The 27,818-nt window shown below is 42.3% G+C and overlaps 1 protein-coding gene across 7 annotated transcripts; it reads right to left on the bottom strand.

Annotated features, from left to right (window-relative positions):
* Nucleotides 1–13,472: 13,472 nt before the first annotated feature.
* ZNF287 (zinc finger protein 287) lies at nt 13,473–25,803 on the bottom strand. Of its 7 annotated transcripts, none has more exons than XM_060204467.1 (6): nt 25,399–25,659; nt 22,175–22,678; nt 21,236–21,333; nt 19,770–19,896; nt 18,731–18,817; nt 13,473–15,262 (listed from the first exon to the last, which is right to left on the bottom strand). In XM_060204467.1, the coding sequence occupies exons 2-6, from the start codon at nt 22,575–22,577 to the stop codon at nt 13,659–13,661; spliced, it is 2,319 nt and encodes a 772-aa protein (XP_060060450.1). In that variant the 5' UTR covers nt 22,578–22,678; nt 25,399–25,659; the 3' UTR covers nt 13,473–13,658. The 7 variants fall into 7 exon arrangements, with proteins under 7 accessions (XP_060060450.1, XP_060060451.1, XP_060060452.1 ...); XM_060204468.1 differs by having other exon boundaries at nt 22,175–22,675; XM_060204469.1 differs by lacking the exon at nt 25,399–25,659 and adding an exon at nt 25,273–25,398.
* Nucleotides 25,804–27,818: the final 2,015 nt, after the last annotated feature.

Genomic DNA, 27,818 nt, shown 5'->3' with positions numbered 1-27,818 from the left:
ATTTATATAACCGCTGTTAACAAGTACCTCCCTCCAGGGCATTGGTTCAATCCCCACTGTTTCATGATATGTTTTTGCTCCACCCCCCCTCCTTGTCACACTCTGATTGTCACCAGTCACTTTTCTCTCCACCCTCTCTATGTCACACCCTGTTTCCACCCTACTTGGCAAGTATATATAAAGACAGCATTGTGAGTTTTAGAGTACTTTACCTTTAGTTTAGCTCAGCTCAGCTCGGCTTAGATTGTGCTGCGTCCTGCATGAATAAAGAGATACTGCCTACAGCTCAACTATGAGTCCCTGGTCGTCTGTTACCTGCCCGTGAAGCCAGCCCGGCGAAAACAACCTAACCCGTCGAAAACGACACTGGGCCACCATATATATATATATATATATATATATATATATATATATATATATATATATATATATAACAAGGATAGGAGAAAAAGAGAGAAAAGAGAGAGAGGGAGAGGGAGAGAGAGAACCAGACATCACTCTGGTACATGTGCTGCTGGGGATTGAACTCAGGACCTCATGCTTGAGAGTCTAATGTTTTATCCATTGTGCCACCTTGCAGACCACACTCACAAAGTTCTTACCCTCACCCTATCTGCCTATCTGTCATCCATTTATGTATCCTCTATCTGTCTGTCTGTGTATCTATTTACCCATCTACCTATCTATATCCAACTACGTTAGTGGTTGTGAACTTCCTGGTTGTGGCTAAATCATCACATTCATTTAGGACACGCCCTTTTGGCCTTATCTCTTCCTCTAGTTCAACATTCAATGACTGGTCACACACAGGGAAACTGATCCTCTGAAGAGCATAGACTGTAGTGAGCTCTGAGGCAATTATTATAATGCTGGCAGTTCTCCTTCATAACATGTATGTGAAAGAAAAGAAGGTGAGCTTGGTTGGCCTAAAGTGTTCCACTTTGATCTGGGGATGCCAACTCGTATCCAGTAGCTTGAGCTCACTCGCCTCCTCCTTGTTTTACTTGGATTCTAAAAATGAGTGCATCCTGAATCAATAAGCTGGAGTGATGTGCAGGGAAATCTGGCTCTGCTCAAGCTTTGACTCACTTCTCAACCTAGTCAAGGCTTAGAAACTGAATGACTAGAATCTCTTTTTTTAAAAAATTATTTATAAAATAAAAAATATTGACAAGATCATAGGATAAGAGGGGTACAATTCCCACCACCAAAGTTCCGTATCCCATCCCCTCCCTTGAAAGCTTCCCTATTCTTTCTTTCTTTCTTTTTTTATTTTTAAAAATTACCTTTATCTACTGGATAGACACAGGTAGAAATCAAGAGGGAAGGGGGTGATAGAGAGGGAGAGAGACAGAGAGACACCTGCATCCCTGCTTCACCACTCAGGAAGCTTTCCCCCTGCAGGTGGGGACCAGGGTATCCAACCTGGGTCCTTTTGCATTGTAACATGTGCGCTTAACCAGGCGTGCCACCACTCGGCCCCAGCTTCTTTATTATTTATCCCTCTGGGAGCATGGACCCAAGATCATTAAAGGGTGTGGGAGGTGGAAGGTCTGGTTTCTGTAACTGCTTTTCCTATGACAATGACTAGATTCTTTAAGAGCACGCATGCATTAGTGCCATCTGTGATAATACAGTCAGCGGTGCTAGAAAGGAAGCATGTGTCCCTAAATATCACTGCATTTGGGCACAATCACTCCAAAATATTGTGACATGGAAAGACAATACAGGCATTGAGTGAGAGTGGGAGCACAGTTTCACACCCGTTAAGTGATTTGGAAACGCTTATATATTACAATACACGATGATCTGTCCTTTAAGCGTTTGCATGTGGAAGTGGGCATCTGAAGGGTTGTAGCACTGGATCTGTTATAGCGTGGTGGGGAGAAGATGGTCTAAAATTGGATAGGAAGTTGTAGTATCAAGGTGCCAGGAGGTGGCACACCTGGTTAAGTGCTCACATTATAGTGTGCAGGGACCCGAGTTCAAGTCCCTGGTCCCCACCTGCAGGAGGAAAGTTTCACAAGTGGTGAAGCAGGGCTGCAGGTGACTCTCTCTCTCCTCCTCCTCTTTGCTTTCTCATTTTTTTTCTCTCTCTCTATCCAATAGTAAATAAATAAAAATATTTAAAACAAGAAAATTGTAGTAGCAACAAGGCTGGGTGTGTGTAGCTGTGTGTCTGTGTATATTCTGTGCATCTCAAACGTGCCTTGGTGGTACTAGGTTTCATTGTCTGGATTCCCTTAGTATTTTTTAAGTATTTGTTTATTTATTTCCTTTTGTTGCCCTTGCTGTAGTTATTATTGTTGTTATTGTTATTGATGTAGTCGTTGTTGGGTAGGACAGAGAGAAATGGAGAGAGGAGGGGAAGACAGAGAGGGGGAGAGAGAGACACCTGCAGACCTGCTTCACTGCCTGTGAAGATACTCCCCTGCAAGTGGGGAGCTGGGGGCTAGAACTGGGATCCTTAGGCTGGTCCTTGTGCGTTGCGCCACCTGCGCTTAACCCGCTACGCTACCACCTGACTCCCACCTAGTATTTTTCATGAGTGAACTCACACACACTCAAACTCAAACTTTGTCTCATGGGCAGATTGCCTGTCTATAGCAGTTTCCTTGGAACAAGTCTGTCTTCTCAAAAGAAACATCACAGGAACCAGGAGATAGCTCACCTGGCAGAGCGCATGCCTTGCTGTGCCTGAAAACATGAGTCTGAGTCTCAGCACTACAGGGGAACACTTCGGATGGTGGAGCTATGCAGTGGTGTTTCTCCTCCCTTTTTGTCTCTGCCTCCATCTTCCTCTTAAAACAAAACAAAACAAAACAAAATGCTGCTCTGGGAAGCCACTCAGATATAGCACACATGTAAGGTCCTGGGTTCACTCCCTGGAGCAGCGTTAAAAAAAAAAAAGAAAATATCTGGGGTTGGGCGGTGGTACAGTGGGTTAAGCACACATGGCTCGAAGCGCAGGGACCGACTTAAGGATCCTGGTTTGAGCCCCCAGCTCCCCATCTGCAGGGGGGTCACTTCACGGATGGTGAAGCAGGTCTGCTGGTGTCTGTCTTTCTCTTCCCCTCTCAGTCTCCCCCTCCTCTCGATTTCTCTCTGTCCTATCCAATGACAATGACAGCAATAGCAACAATAGTAGCAATGACAACAACCATAAACAACAAGGGCAACAAAAGGAAAAAAAAAAGCCTCCAGGAGCAGTGGATTCATAGTGCAGGTACCGAGTCCCAGCGGAAAAAAATAAAATCACAGTAGTGGGCCAGGCAGGCATCGGTGGACCTGGTTGAGCACACACTACCATATGCAAAGATCTGGGTTCAAGTTCCTGCTCCCTACCTGCAGGGACGACACGTGAACAGTAAAGCAGGTCTGCTGGTGTCTCTCTCTTTCGCATCCCCTTTTTAACTCCCCCTTCCCTCTCAATTTCTCTCTGTTCTATCAAGTAAAATAAAAAGGAAGAAAAAAAAAGGAGAATAGTGACTGCCAGGAGCTGTGGGTTTGTAGTGCCGCACTGAGCCCCAGCAATAATAACTTTGGTGGCATCATAGGACCTTGCCGTCAACTTGGATCAACAATGGTAGAGAATGTCCCATCCTCCGAAGGGAGTATGGACAACATACTCTATGCTACACCTGAGGAAGATGGGTCCTGATATTGGGGCAGCTTGGAATGTTCCTAATAATGATCACAGAATGTGAGCTCAGATCTACAGGGATGCAGAGGTCACACAGGCTCCTAAGCTGAATATGGGTCCCAGATCACATCAAATTGATAGGGTTTACAGTCAGCAATATTTATACACATTTCCCATATTTGGAAGCTACTCTCTTCCCTGATCCAGCTTTCTGATCTTCTGACCAGCCATGACATCATCTCCCCTAGACAATAACTTGGATCCACCTGCATATCAGATTTCAGACTCGGGGAAAAAAACAACAACAAAACAACTAGTATAGCCACAGGCCCTTTGGAATATAACTAAAATATGCCTACTAACTATCTACAAAACAGAGGACCCCCCCAACTCTTCATCTGCACTATTCCAGCCTTTAGGTTCATGATTAGTCAACAATTTGTTTGACTTTATATGTTAACTCTCTTTTCAGCCACCAGGTTCCAGATACTAGCATGATGCCAACCAGACTTCCCTGGACAGACAACCCTACCAATATGTCCTGGAGCTCCGCTTCCCCAGAACTCTGCCCCATTAGGGAAAGAGAGAGGCAGGCTGGGAGTATGGATCGACCTGTCAACGCCCATGTTCAGCAGGGAAGCAATTACAGAAGCCAGACCTTCCACCTTCTGCATCCCACAATGACCTTGGGTCCCTAACTCCCAGAGGGATAAAGAATGGGACGGTTATCAGTAGAGGGGATGGGATATGGAGTTCTGGTGGTGGGAATTGTGTGGAGTTGTACCCCTTCTATCCTATGGTTCTGTCAGTGTTTCCTTTTTATAAATAAAATTAAAAAAAAAAGAAAAAAGAAACTTGCTGGCAAACAAACAAATAGATCAACATTGAAAAACTCATTGTATTTTAAATATTGAATTGTTCATCAGTTTTTATAAATTTCAGTTAATATCTTATTTTACCTTTTGGTTCAGTGTGCCCTAAAAGATAATTCCATACAAAAACGAGTTAACAAAATTTAAACATACATTGTGAGAATAAAAGCTACTTATTCATGAAAATAAGTTCATTTAGGATTCATCTTGGGAAGATAACATGTTGGAACTATAGTTATAGTTTAATTAGATGAAGATGTTTGCACTGGAAAGGTTATTTTTTCCATGAGAGAATTCGGGCTCCAGCACAGGTAGTGTCAGCAATGGAATCCAGACCTCATCCATGCCAACGCCAGAATTGCACCATTGCGCCACCTTCTGGGCAAAAGTTAAATTTAAATCCATTAAGTCATACAATTTTAGCTTTAGTTTTTTTTTTTTTTTTTTTTTTCCAGAGCACTGCTCAGATCTGGCTTATAGTGGTGTGGGAGATTTAACCTGGGGCTTTGGAGCCTCAGGCATGAGAGTCTCTTTGCATAACCATTGTGCTATCTATCCCCCAGCACCCCCAGCTTCTGATTTTATGGTGTAAAAATTAAAATGCAGAAACCTCTTTTGAATCCAACTGAGCTATTCTTCGAACCCCAAAAGTCACTCTCTTGGAGTGACAAGATAGCTGCTGGTACTTGCTTTGCCATGAGTTCGCCCCAGAATAGAACCCGGCCCCCACTGTGCTGGGGAAACCTGGGTGCTGGGGTGTCTTCCTCCTCTACCTTCCACTTTCTGGGGGAATAAAAAATATCAGCCTGGCTCAGTCAAGTCCCAGCAATGACACAAATAAAATCGCCTCCTTTCACTCCGATTTATTCCATTTTAAAAGCACCGGAGAACATACGACAGAGGAGGAAAAACCTTAGAGTTTCTCATATTCCGTCTGGTGTAGAATTTCTCTTGTAACTAATGTGATAACACATAAGTGAAAAGTTCTTCAGCTGTGTAGTGAAACACACATTTTGACTGAAATTTTTCTTTTTCTTTATTTTTTTTTATAAGTGATTTAATAATGATCAGCAAGATTGTAAGATAACAGGGGTACAATTCCATATAGTTCTTGCCGCCAGAGTTCCATATCCCATCCCCTCCATTAGAAGCTTCCTTATTCTTTATCCCTCTGAGAGTATGGACCAAAACTCTTTATGGGGTGCAGAAAGTGGGAGGTCTGGCTTCTGTAATTGGTTCTCCATTGAACATGGATGTTGGCAGGTAGATCCACATCCCCCAGTACGTTTTTATTTTTCTCCTAGTTGGGTAGGGCTCTGGAGACGTGAGACTTTGGGACACACTGGTGAGGTCGTCTGCCCAGGTAAGTCAGGCTAGATTCCTAGTAGTGCCTGCAACTTGGTGGCTGAAAGGTTGTAAGATATAAAGCAGGACAAACTGTTTAATAAACAAGAACCTAAAGGTTACATTTGACAATCTTTGCAGATATTTAAAAAAATTTATTAGTGATTTAATAATGATTAAAGAGATTGTAAGGTAACAGCGGTCTCATACAAATTCCCACCACCAGACTTCTGTATCCCATCCCCTCCGTTGGAAGCTTTCCTAGTCTTTATCCCTCTGGGAGTATGGACCCAGGATCATTATGGAGAGCAGAAGGTGGAAGGTCTGGCTTCTGTAATTGCTTCTCTGCTGGACGTGGACGTTGGCAGGTGGATCCACAGCCCCACTGGCTGAATGTTCTGATACATGCTTCACAGCACTCCTGTCCAGCAAAGATCTTCTGAGCTCATAGTGGGCTTGGATGTGTCAGTGTTTGTACATAAATTCATAGTAACAAGAATTTTATTTACTGTGAATTCCCTGCACAACCTCCTGGACCACATAAGATTTTTTTTTTTTTTTTTTTTTTTTTACCAAGCACTGCTCAGCTCTGATTTATGGTGGTGTGGGGGATTGAACCTGGGACTTTGGAGCCTCAGGCATGAGAGTCTGTTTGTATAACCATTATGCTATCTATCCCCAGCCCACACAAGATCTTTTTCTTTAAAACTTTTATATTTTATTAGTGATTTAATATTAGTTTACAGAACTGTAAGATTTTTTATAAAAAAATATTTCTTTCCCTTTTTGTTGCCCTTGTTTTTATTGCTGTTGTCATTATTGTTGTTGTTACTGATGTCGTCATTGTTGGATAGGACAGAGAGAAATGGAGAGAGGAGGGGAAGACAGACAGGGGGAGAGAAAGATAGACACTTGCAGACCTGCTTCACCGCTTGTGAAGTGACTCCCCTGCAGGTGGTGTTTCCATTTTATATAAATAAATAAAAAAAATAATAAAAGAATCATGTCATCACTGCCAGCACCTTACTCTGAAAAGGGGTAATTAACGGAAGTGAGCATGACCCTTCCAGTTGGTTGAAGAAAGCTCTTGTAGAAGAATGCAACTAGTATACATAGATTTTGAAAGTCACTCTTTTTGTAAATCTCAAAATAATCAGTTTAGGTAAGGATCACCATCGGATACTAAAATCATTCAGAGAAAGGTTAACTGCGAACAGGATATTCATATGCTGCCAAAGTGTCAGTTCAGATTGCTAACTGCAACAGGGAAAATGTCTCTTCACATTGGGAAGAAATAGTGTAGTTAATGGGAGTTGGGTGGTAGCGCAGTGGGTTAAGCGCAAGTGGCACAAAGTGCAAGGAGCGGTGTAAGGATCCTGGTTTGAGCCCCCAGCTCCCCACCTGCAGGGGAGTCGCTTCACAGGTGGTGAAGCAGGTCTGCAGGTGTCTATCTTTCTCTCCCCCTCTCTGTCTTCCCCTCCTCTCTCCATTTCTCTCTGTTCTATCCAACAACGATGACATCAATAACAGCAACAATAATAACTACAACAATAAAACAACCAGGGCAACAAAAGGGAATAAATAAATATCTAAAAAAAATTTTTTTAAATTAAAAAAAAAAGAAAAGAAATAGTGTAGTTAACACTTTAGATGGGCAATCAAGTTTCATTTCACTAAATGTCAACCAGACATTTATGAGGCTTTTCTTCTTCTTCTAGCGTTTGCCCTTCTTCCGTAGCCAGTCAACAGCGTCAGGTTGAGCCTGATGTCAAGTTTCGAGACCTCCTTTGAATCTGGAGAGGTGGCAACGTTGACTATGTGGGTCATAGTCTGTCTGGAGCCGCAGGGGCAGTTCGGGTCGTCTCTGGCTCCCCAGCGATGGAACATAGCGGCGCACCGGCCATGGCCTGTTCCATAGCGATTGAGGAGGGCCCGATCATAACGTGCTAGGTCAAAGCCAGGTTGACGCTCGCAGGGGTCTGTGATGAGGTGTTTGTTCTTTACCTCAGCTGACTGCCAGCTCTGTTTCCAAGAGACTGGAACAGAGAAGTTCAGTGTAGGCGTAGGGGACCAGATTGGGTGACGAGACGTCAAGTGTTGGACAGGGTGGGCGAAGATATCCGCGTAGATTGGCAGGTCCGGTCGAGCGTAGACGTGGGAAATGAACTTAGATGATGCCGCATCCCGACGAATATCTGGCGGGGCGATGTTGCTAAGAACTGGCAGCCATGGAACCGGGGTGGAACGGATGGTTCCAGAAATTATCCTCATGGAGGAATATAATTTGGAATCGACCAAGTGGACATGGGGGCTACGGAACCATACTGGGGCACAGTATTCCGCAGTGGAATAGCATAATGCCAGAGATGATGATCGCAGTGTGGAAGCGCTCGCGCCCCATGAGGAGCTGGCCAGTCTTGCAATGATGTGATTCCTCGTGCCCACCTTTGCTGCAGTTTTTATGAGATGTTTGTGAAATGACAGAGTGCGATCAAGAGTAACGCCAAGATAGACCGGCTGGGCTTCATGCCGGATTCTCGTATCGCCAAGCTGCACATTAAGCTCACGCGAGGCCGAGGCATGGTGTAGATGGAAAACAGATGATACCGTTTTTGCAGGGATTAGTTGCTAGGGATTAGTTGCCATTTTTTACAGTAATCAGATATCAGAGACATGAGGCTTTTGATGTAATGCAATATGAAATACATCGTGGAAGTACTGTTAAAAATCTTTTTTTAAAAAATATTTATTTTCCCTTTTGTTGCCCTTTTTTAAATTGTTGTAGTTATTATTGTTGTTGTTATTGATGTCGTCATTGTTGGATAAGACAGAGAGAAATGGAGAGAGGAGAGGAAGACAGAGAGGGAAAGGCACCTGCAGACCTGCTTCATCACCTGTGAAGCGACTCCCCTGCAGGTGGGGAGCTGGGGGCTTGAACCGGGATCCTTAGCCAGTCCTTGTGCTTCGCGCCACATGTGCTTAACCTGCTGCTCTACTGCCCAACTCCCTGTTAAAATTCTTTAACCTGAATTGAATCCTGTCTTGGCCCTAGACAGTAAATTTACATAAACTACAGGAGATACAGGAACAAGATAAACAAGCCATATGTAAAGTATCAGTTAAATCCTGAATGTGAGGGGCCAGAGAGGTGACTCAGTGTGGCGTATGTTTCTTTTCTGCATGGGGCCCTATGTTAATTTCCTAGCACTACAAAAAAAAGAGAGAGACAGAGAGCTGGGTTTGGTCCTCTGATCTCTCTTAATAGAAAAATAAAAACACTTAAAAACACTCTGAATACAAGAGTCTACTATTGACACAAGCTATTAAGAAATATGTCCTGGAAAAAGCCAAGAGTAGAAGACACTTCCAGATAAACGAAGATTTAACAAGTGTGTGTAAAGCTAGACTAGATCAATGGAAAAAATTTTTTATGGTGGTGCCAGGGACTTTATTTTTAAAATTTTATTTATTTATTTTTTAAAAGGTTTTGTTTATTTATTAATGAGGAAGATAGGAGAAAGAACCAGACATCACCCTGGCACATGTGTTGCTGGGGATAGAACTCACGTCATCATGCTTGAGGGTCCAAAGCTTTATCACTGTGTCACCTCCTGGACCACCATTTTTTAATTTTTATTTATAAAAAGGAAACACTGACAAAAACTATAGGGTAAGAGGGGTACATCACACAATTTCCACCACCAGAGCTCCGTATCCCATCCCCTCCCCTGATAGCTTTCCTATTCTTTATCCCTCTGGGAGTATGGACCCAGGGTCATATGGGATACAGAAGGCAGGAAGGTCTGGCTTCTGTAATTGCTTCCCCGCTGAACATGGGCATTGGCAGGTTGATCCATTCTCCCAGCCTGTCTCTCTCTTTCCCTAGTGGGGTGGGCTTCTGGGGAAGCAGGACTCCAGGACACATTGGTGGGGTCATCTGCCCAGGGAAGTCCGGTTGATATCATGGTAGCATTTGGAACCTGGTGGCTGAAAAAAAAAGTTAACATATAAAGCCATACAAATTGTTGACTAATCATGAACCTAAAGAATGGTATAGTTCAGATGAAGAGTTGGGGGTCTCTGTTCTATAGATAGCTAGTAGGCCTATTTTAGTTATATTCCAAAGGGCCTAATGACTATACTAATTTTTTTTTCCTGAGCCTGACATCTGATATTCAGGTAGACTCAAGTTATTGTCTGGGGAGATGATGTCATGGCTGGAAAAAGGACCAGAAAGCTGGATTAGGGAAGAGAGTAGCTTCCAATATGGTAAAGGTGTATAAATATTGTTGACTGTAAACCCCATTGATTTGATCTGATCTGGGGCCCATATTTAGCTTAGCAGCCTATGTGACCTCTGCATCCCTGTAGATCTGAGCTCACATCCTGTGGTCATGAGTAGGAATGTTCCAAGCTGCCCTAGTTTCAGGACCTACCTTCCTCAGGTGGAACATAGAGTATGTTGTCCAGCCTCCCTTTGGAGGATGGAACATTCTCTAGTGTTGTTGATCCACATTGAGGGCAAGGTCCTATGGGAGCCCACAAAAGGGTCTATTGTGTTGTTCCTAATAGAGATGACCAATAACAATGGAGACAGGGATTTATTCAAGGTCCAGGCCCATCATGTCTGTTTGGGAATCTCAGGACTCCCTGAATAGGGCCTCAGCTGATGGGGTGGCCTGATAGCAACTAAAGAGTCATTGTTTAAGTATGCCAGTCTCTTGCCCTTATTCAGCTTTTGCAGTCCTTGCTTTGATAAGGTTAGCTTTGGAGAGAGTGAGGGAAGTGTAATAGGAAGTATGCGAGGAGGGTATTGAAGTCCAAGTAGACACTATTTCATTAGGAACTTTATGGTATCTTTTAGATCATTCTACTTGCTTGTTGCATATACTGACTCACTGCAGACTACTGTGCACTTTTGCTTTCAGGTATATATTTTGCCCTAATTTATGGATACATGTGAACATATGCTCTATCTCATGGAACCTGTTCTATATCTAGGCTTTGGGATTTTGTTAGGAAGTGAACCACTTTTTAATGGAATTAGAGAATCCTATGAAAGGAAAGGTCTCACCTGAAGGGGTGATATTCCATGCTTGAAATCTTTGGACACAGTCTGAAGTGAAGCATGTTGAGGTGATACTGGTTGCATTGATTAGGTTGGGATCAGCAGATGCAAAATCATTTGGTAGGAATTGAGAGAAGCATTCAGGGAAGTGAGCCCCATCCTAGAGGTTCAAGGGGGGGAAATATAGGCCCTACAGAGGAAGTGGGAGGCTCCTGCTGTCTTAGGGTTTAAGAAGGCAATAGATAGTTATTGCTAGAACAAAATATTTGGCAGTTGGGTTAACTTTGAAATATCCCTGTTAGGATTTTCTGTATCATACATAACATCATCATAATTTATGTCCTTTGATGTTATTTGTATATAGCTATGTCTTATAGAGTAACACCACCAGTTGCTTCTGTCAATGGAAAAATTAAACATAAACTAAGCATTAACTAGAAATTCTATACTCATTTTGAAGTTTGATCCTTAAATGGTACTGAATTTATGTAAAGGCTATCCTTAAGTGTTTAGGGGGTAAAATGACATTTCTGTATGTTACTATCCAAACGTTGAGTGGAAAATATGGCAAAATGATAATTCTATAATCTTGGTGGTGGGGCCAGCAAAATACCTCATTTGGGTATTAAGTTGCAGGGCTGGGTGGTGGTGCACCTGGTTAAGCGCATGTTGCAATGCATAAGGACCTGTATTCAAAACCCCGGTCTTCACTGCATGGGGAAAGCTTCTTGAGTAATGAATCAGTCTTGCATGTGTCTCTCTGTCTCTATCACTCCCTTCCCTCTCAAATTCTGGCTGTCTCTATCCAATAATAAATAAATATAATTAATAAAAAAGTATTGTGTTGCCACATGTGTGACCCAGGTTTAATCCTGGCCCCCACCACATTGAAGGAAGCTTTGGTGCTGTGTTCTCCTTCACTCTCTCCTCCTCTCTCTGCCTTTCTGCTCTCTATTAAAAAAATCTTGATGGTGAATCTTCATTTCTGCTAAACATATTGGATTACACATGAGGTTATACAACTGTAAATGTGGGGAGACAAACCACAAAGATCTATGTTTCTGTTATTACCATACTGGTAACATAATATTACTATACAGGGCACCAGTTGCCTTCATGTATTTGGGAAGACATCGTAAATGCATTATTTACATTAAATACACAAAGGCAGGAAATACAAATCAATGCAAAGACAGATGCTATAGTTTCAAATTCATTCCAAGAGAACAAAGTGTGATGTAAAGTATGAAGTGGTATTACAAAAATCACATCTTACATATACTGGTTATTTTTTCAAACATGCTAACATAGCATAAGCATAATTTGATTATTATGAAACCTGGATATAAACTGCACTTAGTGAAGGATGACTGTATAACATCAATCATGTTACACATATGTAAGGATAAGGAAAGCAATTTCTTGAAGAAAACATTCAGCATGAAAGTCTTTAAGATGCTACCAATATAATCTTTCTTTCTGCACCTTACTTTATGGATGTTTACATAAATAGTAATGTCCAAATGAAGCATGGTCAATGCATACTTAAGTGGATGTTTATGCTACTAGTATACCCATTTTTCTCCCTCTTGCTCAGGAACAGTTATTCAAGCATACTCCATAATTTCTTTAGGGATGTTACCATTTGTAAGGTCTAGGGATTCTGAGTAGCTCCTATTATCTAGAAAGTGTCTACGATTTTATATATATATATCCCTAAAAATTATTTGAAATCCTACCACTTTCACTCCTTAATAATTTTATCTAATTATTCAGCTCTATTAATTCAACCAACATGTACTTACCTAAGGTATAAAGGCACTGAAGAAATAAGAGCAAGATTTCAGTTCTCAGAATATGATCTTATATTGAGAATTTTATATTAATATAATGGTATTTTCATTGATTCCCTTTTGTGTTTTTATCAATATTCCTTTTGTTTAGGATTTACAAACTCAGTAACTATTGTTTAATTATGATTCTACCAATGATAGTTTCTGCATCAGAGTTCTTCCCAATGAAACATTTTCAACTAGTCTTAGGCAAAAAAAAGGGTGAAAATTATACTATATGATTTTTTTTTCCTTCAGGATGACCTTATATATCAAAAGCTAATGAAACTATGGCCAGTATGTCTTGAAGATTTAAGTGTGTTTTCATGTTTAACTATATGTGTCCATGACTTCAAGGGTTATATACACATTATTTTCCTTATCCTGACATTATTGTTCTATTGTTTCTCTTCCATAAATATTTCAGTAAAAGAACATGGAACTAGACTGTGGTCACATAATTAAAACAATTTTTAAAAATCTACCGACTCCCCATGACATTTATGGCAATATAGGGGAAAGAATCTTCTAGATATTTAAGGCTTTCAAGACAAGAAGAAATAAAGGCTTGAGAGCAGTTTTTAAAAACATTTGTAATCCCAGGATTACTCTCTAGTTTGGAATCTACTTGATGGAAGCTTCCCCAAGTTATATTCATAAGGCCTCATTAAGAAGAATATGAAATACAATGAGTTGAGCCACAAGTTCTTGAGTACTCTTTTATAGGGCTTCTTTCTGGAATGAATTTAACTGATAGGAAATAAAAGTTTAAGTAGTGAATGAATTTTTCTTAAGATTCACATTAAATAGGTTCTATCTACATGACTAGTTTTGACATTTCTGAAAAGTGGTATTGCATTTCTTAAACATGTTAAGAGTACAAAATACAAGTTATATGGCTAATTTGCAAAACCCATGTCAAGTCTTACATGTTGATTACGACTTCTGGCACCTGTATGGACACGCTGATGTTGAATAAGATTTGTACTTTGAGTGAAGCTTTTACCACATATACGACATACATAGGGTCTCTCTCCTGTATGAATTCTCTGGTGTTGAATAAGGCATGTTCTCTGGCTAAAATCTTTATCACAGTCCTTACATTTATACGGTCTTTCTCCAGTGTGAGTCCTCTGATGTTGATTAAGTGATGAAGAATAGATAAATGCTTTTCCACATTCATTACATTTGTAGGGTTTTTCTCCAGTATGAATCCTTTGATGTTGAGTGAGGTTTGCTCCTTGTCTATATGCTTTCCCACATATGTTGCATTTAAAAGGTTTTTCTCCATTATGAATCCTCTGATGCTGAGTAAGGTGTACACTCTGGCTGAAGGCTTTCCCACACACACTGCATTTGTATGGTTTCTCACCAGTATGTGTTCTATAATGCTGAGTAAGGTTTGCACTCTGGCTGAAGGCTTTCCCACATATATTGCATATATAAGATTTCTCTCCTGTGTGAGTTGTCTGATGCTGAATAAGAGTTGAGGAATGAGCAAAGGCTTTTCCACATTCATTACATTTATAACACTTCTCTCCAGAATGAATTCTTTGATGTCGAATAAGGTAAGTACTCTGACTAAACACTTTCCAACACTCATTACATTTATATGGTTTCTTTCCAGTATGTATTTTTTGATGTTGAAGAAGGTGTGTGCTTTGACTGAATGTCTTTCCACATTCATTGCATATATAAGGTTTTTCTCCAGTATGAACTCTCTGGTGATTAATCAGTGATGAACTATGGCTGAAAGTTTTACCACATTCCAAGCATTTATACGGCTTCTCTCCCGTATGTGTCCTTTGATGTATAGTAAGATGTGCACGTTGACTAAAATCCTTCCCACAGTCATCACACTTATAGGGTTTCTCTCCAGTATGAATTCTCTGATGTATAGTGAGATGTGCACGTTGGCTGAAGGCTTTACCACATTGGTGACATTCATATGGTTTTTCTCCAGTATGCATTCTTTGATGTGCAATAAGGGATGAAATATGTCTAAATTCTTTTCCACATTCTTCACATTCATAAGATTTCTCTTTGGTATGGGTACTTTGGTGTTTCACATAAGATGGGTTTTTTCTAAATTTTTTCCCACACACATTACATTTATAAGGCTTCTCTCCAGGAAGAATTTTCCCATGTACAATACCATAAGGGACATGACTGAAGGTTGCCCTGCCTTCATTATACATAGATATTTTATTATCTAATTGGGCATCAAACTGTATAATTAGGTTTGAATGCTTTTCAAAATTATTTCTGTATATATCATATTTACTAAGATAGTCTTCCATCAGATCATCTTCTTGTGAAAGGTCTGGCTTCAACCTCAAATCTCTTTCATTTACAGAAATTCTTTTGAAAGTATCTGCTGTTTGACTCTCTAAACTTACATCATAATCATATGGTCCTTCCAATTTGATGGTCTGGGTTTCCTCCTTTGTGAGTTTTAAAGTACTCTGTGTTGAAGAACAGTCTTGAATTTCTGTTTTCCAGTCTAAAATATAAAAGTATATATATTTCATTTACTTGAAGAAACAGAACTTCTAAGAAACAGTAAACATGAATAAAATGTCTAAAATAAGTATGACTCTGACAACCTTATAACATGATCCTTAAAGATTGAGAAAAAATAAAAATCAGAGAATTGTTAATAATAATAAAAAAATCTCTTCAGTATTCAACATAGGAAGATTAAATTAAAAAACAGGTAGGCCAGGAGATAGGAGAAAAAAACAGTAGTAAGATTATGTAGGATAACTTAGACTAGCTTTATGGATTAATTCATATTATGGGCTCATAAAATAGGCATGTTAACTTTTAGGACTACTAAAAGGTACAGTATTATACAATATTCCTAAAACAGGGTCTTGGGAGGTGGTTCAGTGGTAGAGTGTGTACCTAGCATGGATAAGGCCTTGGGGTCAATACCCAGATCTATAAAAAATGATAAAGTGTTGCTCTGGTCTCCCTCAGTAAATAAACAATTTTATTTCATGGAATGTTTACCTGCTCTAATATATTTAGTAAATCCTTTATAGCCTAAAACAATGGTTCTCAAAATACAGCCCCCTAGACTAGTGGCATAAACATTACTATCATGCGGATATACATTAAGTCATTGGGTTCCACCCAAACATATTGAATCAGAAACTCTGGAGTGGGTCTAAACAATTTGTTTCAGCAAGCTTACCAGATGGCTTGGGTAGGTGTGGGGGGGGAGGGAGAGAAAGAAAGAAGGAAAATAAGTTCAAAGTATCATTACTTGGAATAATCTAGCCTCTTTTATTATTATTTTTTTTTAATATTTCCTATCACACCTCATATTCTGCTTAAAGCTATTCACATAACTTAAACTACTTTAAATTTTATATAAAGGTCATGCCAATTTCAGACTCTAGGCCTTCTCTTAAAATTTTTCTCTATTAAAAAAGTTAATGGTGACTGGGGAGATAGCACCACTGGTAGTACAAAGAACTTTCATGACAGGTATTGCAAGCCCTCCATAGACCAGAGATGAATTGTGTGATGGTATAAAAAAACTAAAAAAAAAAAAGTTAATGGCCCAACTAATGCTGCTCTCTCCTTCTTATGATGGTGGAAAATCAGTAGCGTCATGTGACTCAACCTAATATAATGCTAAGAATTGTGATAAAACTTGGCCTCACATAATTAATTCATAATTTTGTGTGTTCTATTTCCAACTTACTGGCAACATCTGAAAATGGTTTACATTTCATTAACCTTTTTTTCAGAAAACGGCTTAAGACTAGATATGGTGATCATTTGACTGAACTGAAGAAGTAAATGAGAATACTTTGAAGGTTTACTCAAATGAAAGGATGATCATGCATACCAACAAAACAAAATCTGGTCTCATACCAAGCTGCAAGCAATAAAGTATTCATTCATTGATGTCTAGTATGTTTCCAGTATCTGCTTTAAAGAAAGCTAAGTTACAATATCTTTTCCTTTTGAAATTTGTGAAAATTTGGAATATAGTCACATGTAGAGTTCACAATAAAGTAAAAATGGTACTAGACAGTTTAGAAACTTTTCAAAGATGTAGACCCAAGTGTAGTAACTTTATAAACATATCAGTATAGTCAGGCACTGGCACACCTGGTTGTGTGAACACAATACAGTGTTCAAGGGCTTGGATTTAAGTCCCCAGTTCCCACTTGTATGGGAGAAGCTTCATAAATGGTGAAGCAGGGCTACAGGTGTCTTTTCCTTTTTTTCACCTCTCAATCTGTCTCCATCCAAAATACATAAATAATAAAAGCAATAAATATATTAATACATTAATAACTGTTATGCAACCAATTTTTAAGTCAGAAAAATGACAGGTGTACTCATCAATAGAGAAGTAGTTAGACTAAGGGATAATGAAATACTGGTAATTAATGAAAAAATGTGCATGTACTACGTGGCTATTAAAAATGGTGAATTCACCTTCTTCACCTCATCTTGGGTGGAGCTCGAAGGAATCATGTTAAGTGAGATAAGTCAGAAACAAAAGAATGAATATGGGATGATCTCACTCATAGAAGTTGGAAAACAAGCTCAAAAGGGAAAACATTAAGCAGAACTTGGACTGGAGTTGGTGTATCGCACCAAAGTCAAAGGCTCTGGGTGTGAAGGGGAGGGTTCAGGTCCTGGGACATGATGGCAGAGGAGGACCGAGTGGAGGCTGAATTGTTAGGTGGAAAACTGGGAAATGTTAATGCATATACAAACTTATTGTATTTTACTATCAACTATAAATCATTAATGCCCCAATAAAGAAATAAAAATAATTCTTCCAGACAGACCCCTGGTCTTCTTCCCCCTCAATTCTCATTAAGTACTGTGATAGAGAACTGGGGAGACAGCAAAATGGGGATGTAAAAGACTCTGCATGCCTGAGGTGCTGAGGTCCCAGGTTCAATCCCTAGCACCACCTAAGCCAGAGCTGAGCAGTGCTCTGACCTCTCTCTCTCTCCCTCCTCTGTATTTAACTAAAATAAATAAGTACAAAAAACCAAAAAAAAAAAAAAAAAAAAAAGCAAACAAAAAAACCAAAGCTGAATGTACATAACAGCATGCATAGGAAAAGTCAATCTGTGTAAAGATCTATTCTAGTATACATAAATAAATGTCTACATACACACAGATAGTGATAGTCTAAGGAGAGAATATGCTTGTAATGGGTGAGGGGAGGGATATACATTTAAGTTTCTTCCTTTTACTGTTTTTATTTACAAACGACATTATTTTGATTCAAATACAAAAGTAAGAGTTGATACTTGGGAGTAATATTTAATGAAAATGGCAGTTACATTATTGTAACTAGCATAAAATCTCACTAGAATTAGACAAATATTATCAAAATGATTGCAATAAGATTGTAATTTCAAAATATATTTTCTATTTTTTTCAGAGATTTGCTTTTATTTGGAAAATAAATCTCTTTCTGAGGGAGACTTCCTTAAGGAAGCAAAGCCAAAGAGTTTTGTGGTCGTTCCAGGCAGGTAGGGGTAGCCTTGTGGGCAATGACGTGACTATATTTGAAAAATAGATTTCACCACACTTACTTTTTCTTTTTCTTTTTTTTGTCTCCAGGGTTATTGTTGGGGATGGTGTCTGACTACAAATTCATTGCTCCTGGCGGCCATTTTTTCTATTTTTTGTTTCTGTTGTTGTTACTGTTATTGTTATTGTTGGATAGGATAGAGAGAACTCGAGAGAGGACGGGGAAGACAGAGAGAGAGAGAAAGACAGACACCTTCAAACCTGCTTTACCACTTGTGAAACAACCCCCCTGCAGGTGGGGAGCCAGAGGCTCAAGCTGGGATCCTTAGGCTGGTCCTTGCACTTCACGCCATGTGCACTTAACCTGGTGCGATACCTCCTCCCCCCCTCCTCCCCCACCTCACTTACACTCTTAAGTACAAACAATTACATGTACTGAGTATTGTCTCACCTGTACTGGGGCCTTCTAGAATTTCCTTCACCACCATCCATGGTTCTTCCAGCATGGGGATCACAGTTGGTCTGTACACAGTAAGCCCTGCTCAGGAGGAATATAAAGAAATAAACAGTTGTTTAAAGTTATTACCTGACTTTTACTTATCTGTGAGAACAAGGGCTCATGGGCATAATCTAAGAGAATCAGGCTATATGCCTTTTTAGAGCTAGGAAAAAGAACAGTTGTCACCCAGGAAAGTAAGTGCATGGATATCACTGGGGAAATTGTGAATGGGAATGGGGCAGCACCAGGGGCCAGGAAAACCTGTGCATTAGAAACCTTGAATTTGGGAGTTGGGCGGTGGCATAGCAGGTTAAGCGCAGATGGCGCAAAGCGTAAGGATCCCAGTTCGAGCCCCTGGGTCCCCACCTGCAGGGGAGTCGCTTCACAGGTGGTGAAGCAGGTCTGCAGCTGTCTGTCTTTCTCTCCTCCTCTCTGTCTTCCCCTCCTCTCTCCATTCCTCTCTGTCCTATACGACAACATCAATAACAACAACAGTAGTAAGTACAGTAATAAAACATCAAGGGCAACAAAAGGGAATAAATAAATATTAAAAAAACATTTTTAAAAATTAAAAAAAAAAGAAACCTTGCATTTGAGGGGCCAGGCGGCAGCACACCTGGTTAAACGTTCACATCACAGGGCACAAGGACCCAGGTTCAAGCCCCTGATCCCCACCTGCAGGGTGAAAGCTTCACAAGTGGTGAAGTAGGCTTCGCTGCAGGTGTCTGTCTCTTTCCCTCTCCATCTCTTCCTCCCTTCTCAATTTCTTTCTATCTAGTAATAAATAAACAAATAATTAAAAAAGAAAAAGAAATCTTGCATTTGAGAAAAAGGGAGTAGAATGTAAGTTATTTTATTTTTTTTCCCCAAATGGAAAGAGTGCACTGATCTCTATGCCCAATATTCAGCAAAGTATTTCACAGGCCTGACCCTATTCTTCGAAGCCAGGGAAAGGAAGCTGTGAGGTGGAGTGGCTGACCATGACACTCACCCAGAGAGACCATGTTCCAATAGTTCTGCAATGTCACAGTTTTGTACAATTCCTTCTGCACAGGACGCATTAGCTCCCAGTCCTCCGGAGAGATGTCCACGGCCACATCTTTGAAATTCACTGACTCCTAAAATATCCAATGCAACTTAGTGTTCCAAGAACTACCGGAAAGGGAATAGTCCTAACAACAGGAAGATGTGTGGTGGGCTCACACCTGGGCTGGCGGAACAGCCCCTAGTTCACTTTGACAGTTCACTGCTTTACATGTGTGCAGCCCAGGGTTAAGCCTGGCTCCCACTGGGTTGATGGAGCCTTCAGTGTTGTGGTCTCTCTGTCTCCCTCCTTCCCTTTCAGTCCTGTCTCTATCTTAAAATCAAACAAACATGATTACGTTCATGTTTTTCAAATAAACTCTGTGAGACACTTGGAAAAACTTTTTTTTTTAATTTTTAAAACCACATTCAGTTAAAAAGCTTTTTCTATTTCTTTTTTTTTTTCTCTTTGCCTCCAGGGTTATCAACGGGGCTTGATGCCAGCACTACTAATCCACTGCTCCTGGAGGCTTTTTTCCCATTTTGTTGACCTTGTGGTTGTTAATGTTATTGTTGTCATAGCTATTGTTGTTGGATGGACAGAGAGAAATTGAGAGAGGAGGGGAAGACAGAGAAGGGGAGAGAAAGGCAGATCTGCTTTACCGAGTGTGAAGTGACCCCCCTGTAGATGGGGATCTGGGGGTTTGAACTGGGATTCTTAACAGTTCTTGTGCTTTGTACTATCTGCACTTAAGCCAGTGCACCACCGCCCGGCTCCTTCTCACTAGAAATGTTTATTACTGTTGTTCACATTTTTTTTTTTAGATTTTCTAAGAATTCCCTAGTACACATTCATATTATAAATAATTTCAGCCTAGTTACCAATGTCAGACCATATGTCAAACTTGTATAGTAAATCCTTCTCTTAAAGGGACCTGATTTTTTTTTTTTTATTCCCTAAACAACACATATCTATGAACCATATTAATAGTGCAGAACACATGGTCTTTCTACTGAGGAAGAATAATACTAGTAACTATTACTTAATGACTTACCACAAGGATCATAGTATTGAATCTTCACAATCTAAGAGGGAAGTTCTATTTATCAGAGATGAGCAATTCAGGCTAACCGTGGTTAATTCACCTTACCCTAAATCCCAGATCCAGTGGTAGAACCAGGAAACAAATGTAGGTCCACCTGGCTGTGGAGGTCAAGTCCTTAACCCCCGCTTGATCTGCTGCCTTCAGGTCAAAGAATGAGAAACAGTATTTCCGGGGCAGGTAGTGGAAGTTCCTCTCCTACATAGTATTTTCACCTCCATTAACAGCCCAGAGTGACTCAATAAGGGAAAAACTTAGGTCCTTGGTAGGAAGCAGGGGAGACTCTCACACGCTAAGAGTATTTTAAAATTAAAGAGAAACTAAAACTCACTTTGGTCACCAAGTCATTTAACCACCCTCTCCGGAAGGCCTGTCTTCCCATAGGGTCCTCCTGTGAGCTTTCTTGGGTAAGTGCAGAATTCTGAGGAGCTAGGAAGAGAAAGGCACCGTGATGGAGGATCAGTCTTGTCTGTGCAGGCTAGAAAACTCTTCACCAAATCTATTCTCTTCACTCTTGTCAAATGACAAGTCAGAACCAAACCCAAACCAGCACCCCTACTTCAAAGAAGCAGGAGAGTCAGCGACTTCTCTTAAAACAGTGACGGCTTCAAAAGCCAATGAGGTCTATGTCCTAAACGTCACTTTTTTTTTTGGTTTTTGTTTTGGCTAAATCCTTATCATGTGCTTTTATCTTCTTAATGAGGAAATGTTTTCTGAACCCCTTTCTATCTTTCTAGAAGTCTTGTTACTAGAACAGCAAGTGGTTTATTGCCAGGATGATTCAAACTTCTGCAGGGAAACTTCCCGAGGCCTCCTACATAGTTAACTTAGGGCATTAGAAATTGTTTTATGGAGGCGCGGGTGGTGGTGTGTCTGGTTGAGCGCATGTATTACAATGCTCAAGGACCCGAGCCCCCGGTCTCTACCTGCAGGGGAAAGCTTCACAAGTTGTGAAGCAGGGCTGCAGGTGTCTCTCTGTCTCTCTCCCTCTCTATCACCCCCCCTCTTGATTTCTGGCTGTCTCTATCCAATAAATAAAGATAATAAAAAAAATTTAAAAAAAAGAAATTGTTTTATGACACTAGATAATGTGTTACTTAGTCCCAAGAAATCTGGAAGGGTGACAATATACAGGAGGGGGGCTCTTTAAAGCCTGTGCTCGCTCATTCATTGGCCTTGGCTCTCTGCGATTTCTCTAAAGCGCCCTGATGTGCTAGCGGCTTTCTCTACCCACCCAGGCTGCCACTCCTCTCTGTTCTACAATTCTCACCTTCTTCTTCCAGAATCTGAGTCAAATCCTCCACCAGAGTGACCACGTCCTCGCTGCTTTCTGGGAACTGGGACTTCACCCAAGTCCTAACCTCCCCAGGTAGGATGGTCAGGAATTGCTCCAGTACCAGCAGGTCTAGGATTTGTTCCTTTGAGTGAATCTCAGGTCTCAGCCACTTAAGGCAGAGCTCTCGAAGTTGATTCAGTGCCTTTCGAGGACCGGCCACTTCTGGGTATGAAAAATGCCTAAAATTCTGTCGACAGGTCTCAGTGTCATGGAATAGTCTTGCAGCAAGGGTTTCCTTCTCAACACCGTGGAGTCCACTCTGAGCCTTGCCTGACTTCCACATTAGAAGCAGTTGGGGACGTGATGAATTGATCATCCTCTTGCTTGAGGCTAACATTGTTACAAATGGAAAAGCCGATCTGGCAATAATAGCCTTTATTTCTCCCGTAGCGCTTGATGTCTCATGTTACGGCCACAGAGACATTAAATCAAGGTCTGCTGCAGTCAGAGGAAGAACAGATTCAAGATAGAATTAGGAATGTTACAAATCCTGAGCCCAGTCTTGAAAGATGATTAAGAGTCCCTGAAACACAAAAATGGACTACAAGGTCAAGGATTCCTGACGTTCTCTGCTATACATCCATCCACACCTCAGTGTGTACAAACACACAGACTTTAATTTGGTGTCTCTCATCCACAGCCTTAGGTTTTTAATATAAATGCAGTCTGCTGGTGAAGGGTGCGGGTGGGGTTTGAGACTGATTTTAAAAGATGGTGATGATAATCCAGTAGGTGGGAGAGTGGGTACAACACTAAATATTCACATAGGAGGTTCTGAAGTTCAATCCCAGGCATCACATATCACATATGACAGAGTGATACTCTGGTTCTCTCTCTCTCTCTCTTTCTCTCTCTCTACTTAATTAGTAAATTGCAGTCCAGGATGTGGTACCCTGGAGACAGAGTTGGACCTTCAAGCATAACATTCTGAGTCAACTCCAGGCAGTGCATATACTGGAGTGATCTCTCTCTCTTGCTTCTCATTCTCATAATTAAATGAATTTTTTTTTATCAAAAAGGCGATGAAAAAAATGAAGACTTGAATCAGCAAAGCAATAACTCAAACTTCTAGCTTGTTTGACCTTGAAACTGAAATTTCTTAACGGAAAAACACTTTACTATTTTTTAGTTACTGATACCTACAGAAGCTATAATGATGGCGGGTTCACTTAATCACCTGGGCAGAAATCAATCCCATAGAACAAACTGGGAGGGGACTTTCTTAATATAGTGCTCCAGGTTCCCAAGGGGACTGTCAGAGAAGAAGGGTGAACTATTGACCTGCTTTGAATCTATTTTTAAATATTTTTATTTATTCATAAGAAAGATAGGAGTGGAGAGAGAAAGAAGCAGACATCACTCTGGTACATGTTGGGCAATGAACTTGGGACCTCATGCTTGAGAATCCAACATTTTGTCCACCGTGTCACCTCTTGGACCACTCTGCTTTGAATCTTTATGCCAGAGTAGCCTAGCTCTTCACTCTCTGGAAAGCTGGGGTGACAAGCTCATTCCTCTGAAAAGTAGAAGGGTTGATAGCTCAAAGGGCACTGGACTTGCAAGCATAAGGCCCCCGAGTTCTTTCCTTGGCATTGCTTACACCAGGATGATGCTCTGACCCTTCTCTCTCCTTCTCCTGTTAATATATTTTTATGGGGACGGGGAAGAAAAAAACCTACTTTCTGCACCCCATAAAGAATTGTGGTTCATACTCCTACAGGATAGGGAAGCTTCCAATGGAGCTGGGACATGGAACTCTGGTGGTGGGAACTGTGTGGAATTGTACCTCCATTATCTTAAAATCTTGTACATCATTATTAAATCGCTAATATAAAAAGAAAGAAAAATGGGGAGGGGGGTTGGGGTTGACTTAAAATGCCTTTCAGGCTTCCACAGGAGACAGTTCCAGAAGAATACCTTTGAGTTCAGATACCCAAAGAAAACCTCGGAACAGGAGTGACCTGGAGAAGAACCACCAACTGTCCACTGGCTCTACCTCCGGGCTTTCCTCACCGCAGACGCAGCACCTGGGAGACATGTCTACACTGCCTGAAGGAGATGCATGACCGCCGCCCCTGAACCCCTTGGTTAGCCCGTCAGCACACCTGTGCCCTCAGCATCCAATGCACTGCCAGCATTCTAGGCACCCCCAACATCCTCTGCACCCCCAGCATCACCGGCACCCCCAACATCCTCTACACCCCAGCATCCCCTGTACGCTAGCATCCTCTACACTCCAAGCATCCTCTACACCCCAAGCATCCTCTGCACCCTCAGCATCCTCTGCACCCTCAGCATCCCCTGCACCCCCAGCATCCCCTGCAACCACAGCATCCTCTACACCCCAAGCATCCCCTGTACGCCAGCATCCTCTGCACCCCCAGCATCCTCTGCACCCCCAGCATCCTCTACAACACCAGCATCCTCTACAACACCAGCATCCCCTGTACGCCAGCATGCTCTGCACCCCCAGCATCCTCTGCACACCCAGCATTCCCTGCACCCCCAGCATCCTCTACGACCCCAGCATCCCCTGTAGGCCAGCATCCTCTGCAACCCCAGCATCCTCTGCACCCCCAGCATCCTCTGCACCTCCAGCATCCTCTGCACCCCCAACATCCCCTGCACCCCCAGAATCCCCAGTACCCTAGCATCCTCTGCACCCCCAGCATCCTCTGCACCCCCAGCATACTCTGCACCCTCAGCATCCCCTGCACCCCCAACATCCCCTGCACCCACAGAATCCCCAGTACCCCAGCATCCTCTGCACCCCCAGCATCCCAGCAACCCCTGTACCCCAGCATCTTCTGCACCCCCAGCATCCCCAACACCCCCAGCATCCTCTGCATCCCCAGCATCCTCTGCACCCCCCAGCATCCCTTTGCACCCTGCACCCTTGCACCGCCTGCATCCCTTTGCACCCTCTGCACCCCTGCATTTCCTGCATCCCCAGCACCCTCTGCACCCCCTGCATTTCCTGCACCCCCAGCACCCTCTGCATCCCCTGCACGGCCCCCAGCCCCCCCACCAACCCGAGCCTGGCCTCCAGCGGGTGCCCTACCTCTCTAGGCCGCGGGCTCGAGCCCCAGCAGCAGCCGTGGCGTGGCGCCCCCCGCCGCCCGGGCAGACACCCGCGCCCAGCGCTCCCATATCCTTACCGCCAGGTCGAGGGCCCGGCGGCCGCGCAGCTGGAGCGGCCCGAGAGGCCCCGGGCAACAATGGCGGCCGGGTGCGAGCGCCCGCGTGGCGAGCTCGGTCCCGCACTGCAGAGGGGCCCCAGGCGCCGCCACTTTGCTTTCCCGACAGCAGCTCGTTTCGCGGCCGGGGACCGTGCGACCTGCGGGCTCTGGGAAGCCCGGGCTCCCGGTCCTCCGCGATAGCGCTTCACCGCGACCTCGCCTTGGAGCCACTGCGCATGTGCCCACGGAGACCGCTGCGCGCCCTCGGAGCCAATCAGAAGCCGAGCTTCGGCCCTCCGGCCTCCCCCAGCCTCGTTCCAAGGACCTGTCGCCATGGCAACCTCCTCCACCCATCACTAAGATTTGCTGGCTAACCGCAAGATTCTGCAGGGAACTTCAAAGTTTCCTGGGGTAGCGACAAGGCAGGTGGAGGACTTGGAGGCTGGGAAGGTATCCGTTTCTAGGGTAGAGGGATGCAAATACGAATGTGGGAGCGGAGTGGGGAGATGTGTGTGTGTGTGTGTGTGTGTGTGTGTGTGTGTGTGTGTGTGTGTGTGTGGTGTTTTCCACGATGGTTTGAATCCCTTCTATAATCACCCAGAGCTAGAGCATCACCAGAGTCCCAAAGGGTGAGCTAGGAATAAGTGTCTCTAAAGGCAGAGTCACCCACAGGGTTGGTTTGGGATTTACCGTGCATAAAAATCACTGTTAACGTTTCTGATCATTAAGAATCTTATTCTGAAGCTTTCCACTGCAAGATATAACAACATCCAGCAAGCAGAATGCTGTTTATAATCACAAAACACTAATGTTTTATCTAATTCTTTTTTATATTTATTTTTTAATTTGATAGGATAGAGAGAAATTGAGAAGGGAAGATAGGGACAGTGAGAGACATCTATAGCACTGCTTCGCCACCTGTGAAGCTTCTCGCCTGCAGGTGGGGACCAGGGGCTTGAACCTGGGTCCTAGTTCATGGTAACATGTACATTCAATGAGATACACCACTAGCTGGCCCCTTTATCTATTATCTGAGGCTAAGGATATGAAAGCAGTCTCCCTCCTTATGAATCGCCCCCCCCTACATAAAACACGTATGCAGAAAAGAAAGACCACTATCTCTAAACTAGGAAATGAACTCTCACAAGACCCCAACCAGCTCACACTGTGCATCTGGACTTCCAGCCCCCAGAACTGTAAGGAATTTTTGTACTTTATAAGTCAATAACAAACTAGTTCTCAAATATATGCAATTTTTCTAGGGAAAAAGAATACTCTCATTTCTTTCTTTCTTTCTTTCTTTCTTTCTTTCTTTCTTTCTTTCTTTCTTTCTTTCTTTTTTTGCCTCCAGGGTTATTGCTGGGGCTCAGTGCCTGCACCATGAATCCACTGCTCCTGGAGGCCATTCCCCCCACCTCCTTTGTTGCCCTTGTTGTTGTAGCCTTGTTGTGGTTATTGCTGTTCTTGTTGATGTCGTTCGTTGTTGGATAGGACAGAGAGAAATGGAGAGAGGAGAAGACAGACAGGGGGAGAGAAAGATAGACACCTGCAGATCTGCTTCACCGCTTGTGAAGCGACTCCCCTGCAGGTGGGGAGCCGGGGCCTCAACCGGGATCCTTAGGCCTGTCCTTGAGCTTTGCGCCACGTGCTCTTAACCCGCTGCGCTACTGCCCCATCCCCCATTTTTCTTTTTTAAAAATATATTTTATTTATTTATTAATGAGAGGGATAGGAGGAGCGAGAGGAAGAACCAGACATCACTCCGGTACATGTGCTGCCGGGGATTGAACTCATATTCTCTCTCTCTCTCTCTCTCTCTCTCTCTCTCATATACCTGTTCCTCTCCTTCTCTCTCTCTGTGAAAGAGACCTGGAGCTGTAAAATCATGCGTGCGCAAAACCTGGGCTCTGCAATAAACAAGCAAACAAACAAGTCAATTTAAGGTCTGGTAGAAGTTAGCTAAATGATGTGCAGGTGGGAGCTGGGCAGTAGCGCTGCGGGTTAAGCGCACGTGGCGCAAAGCGCAAGGACTGGTGTAAGGATCTCGATTTGAGCCCCCAGTTCCCCACCTGCAGAGGAGTCGCTTCACAAGCGCTGAAGCAGGTCTGCAGGTGTCTTTCTTTCCCCCTCTCTGTCTTCCCCTCCTCTCTCCATTTCTCTCTGTCCTATCCAACAACGATGGCATCAATAACAATAATAATAACTACAACAATAAAACAAGGGCAATAAAAAGGAAATAAATAAATATTAAATATACATAATATATACGTATATAAAATGATGTGCAGGTATATAAAACATAAGATACACTTTGGTTTCATGCTGACATAAAACTTTAACTAATAGAATTCTGGACAATTGACTCCAACCCTCTGTAAATTATCTAATTTTGCAGGGAA

Source organism: Erinaceus europaeus, chromosome 12 (assembly GCF_950295315.1).
Source record: "Erinaceus europaeus chromosome 12, mEriEur2.1, whole genome shotgun sequence".
In the NCBI taxonomy this organism is placed as follows: Eukaryota; Metazoa; Chordata; class Mammalia; order Eulipotyphla; family Erinaceidae; genus Erinaceus; species Erinaceus europaeus.
The sequence above is the reverse complement of the archived record's forward strand: the minus strand, read 5'-3'. Positions and strand labels throughout refer to the sequence as shown.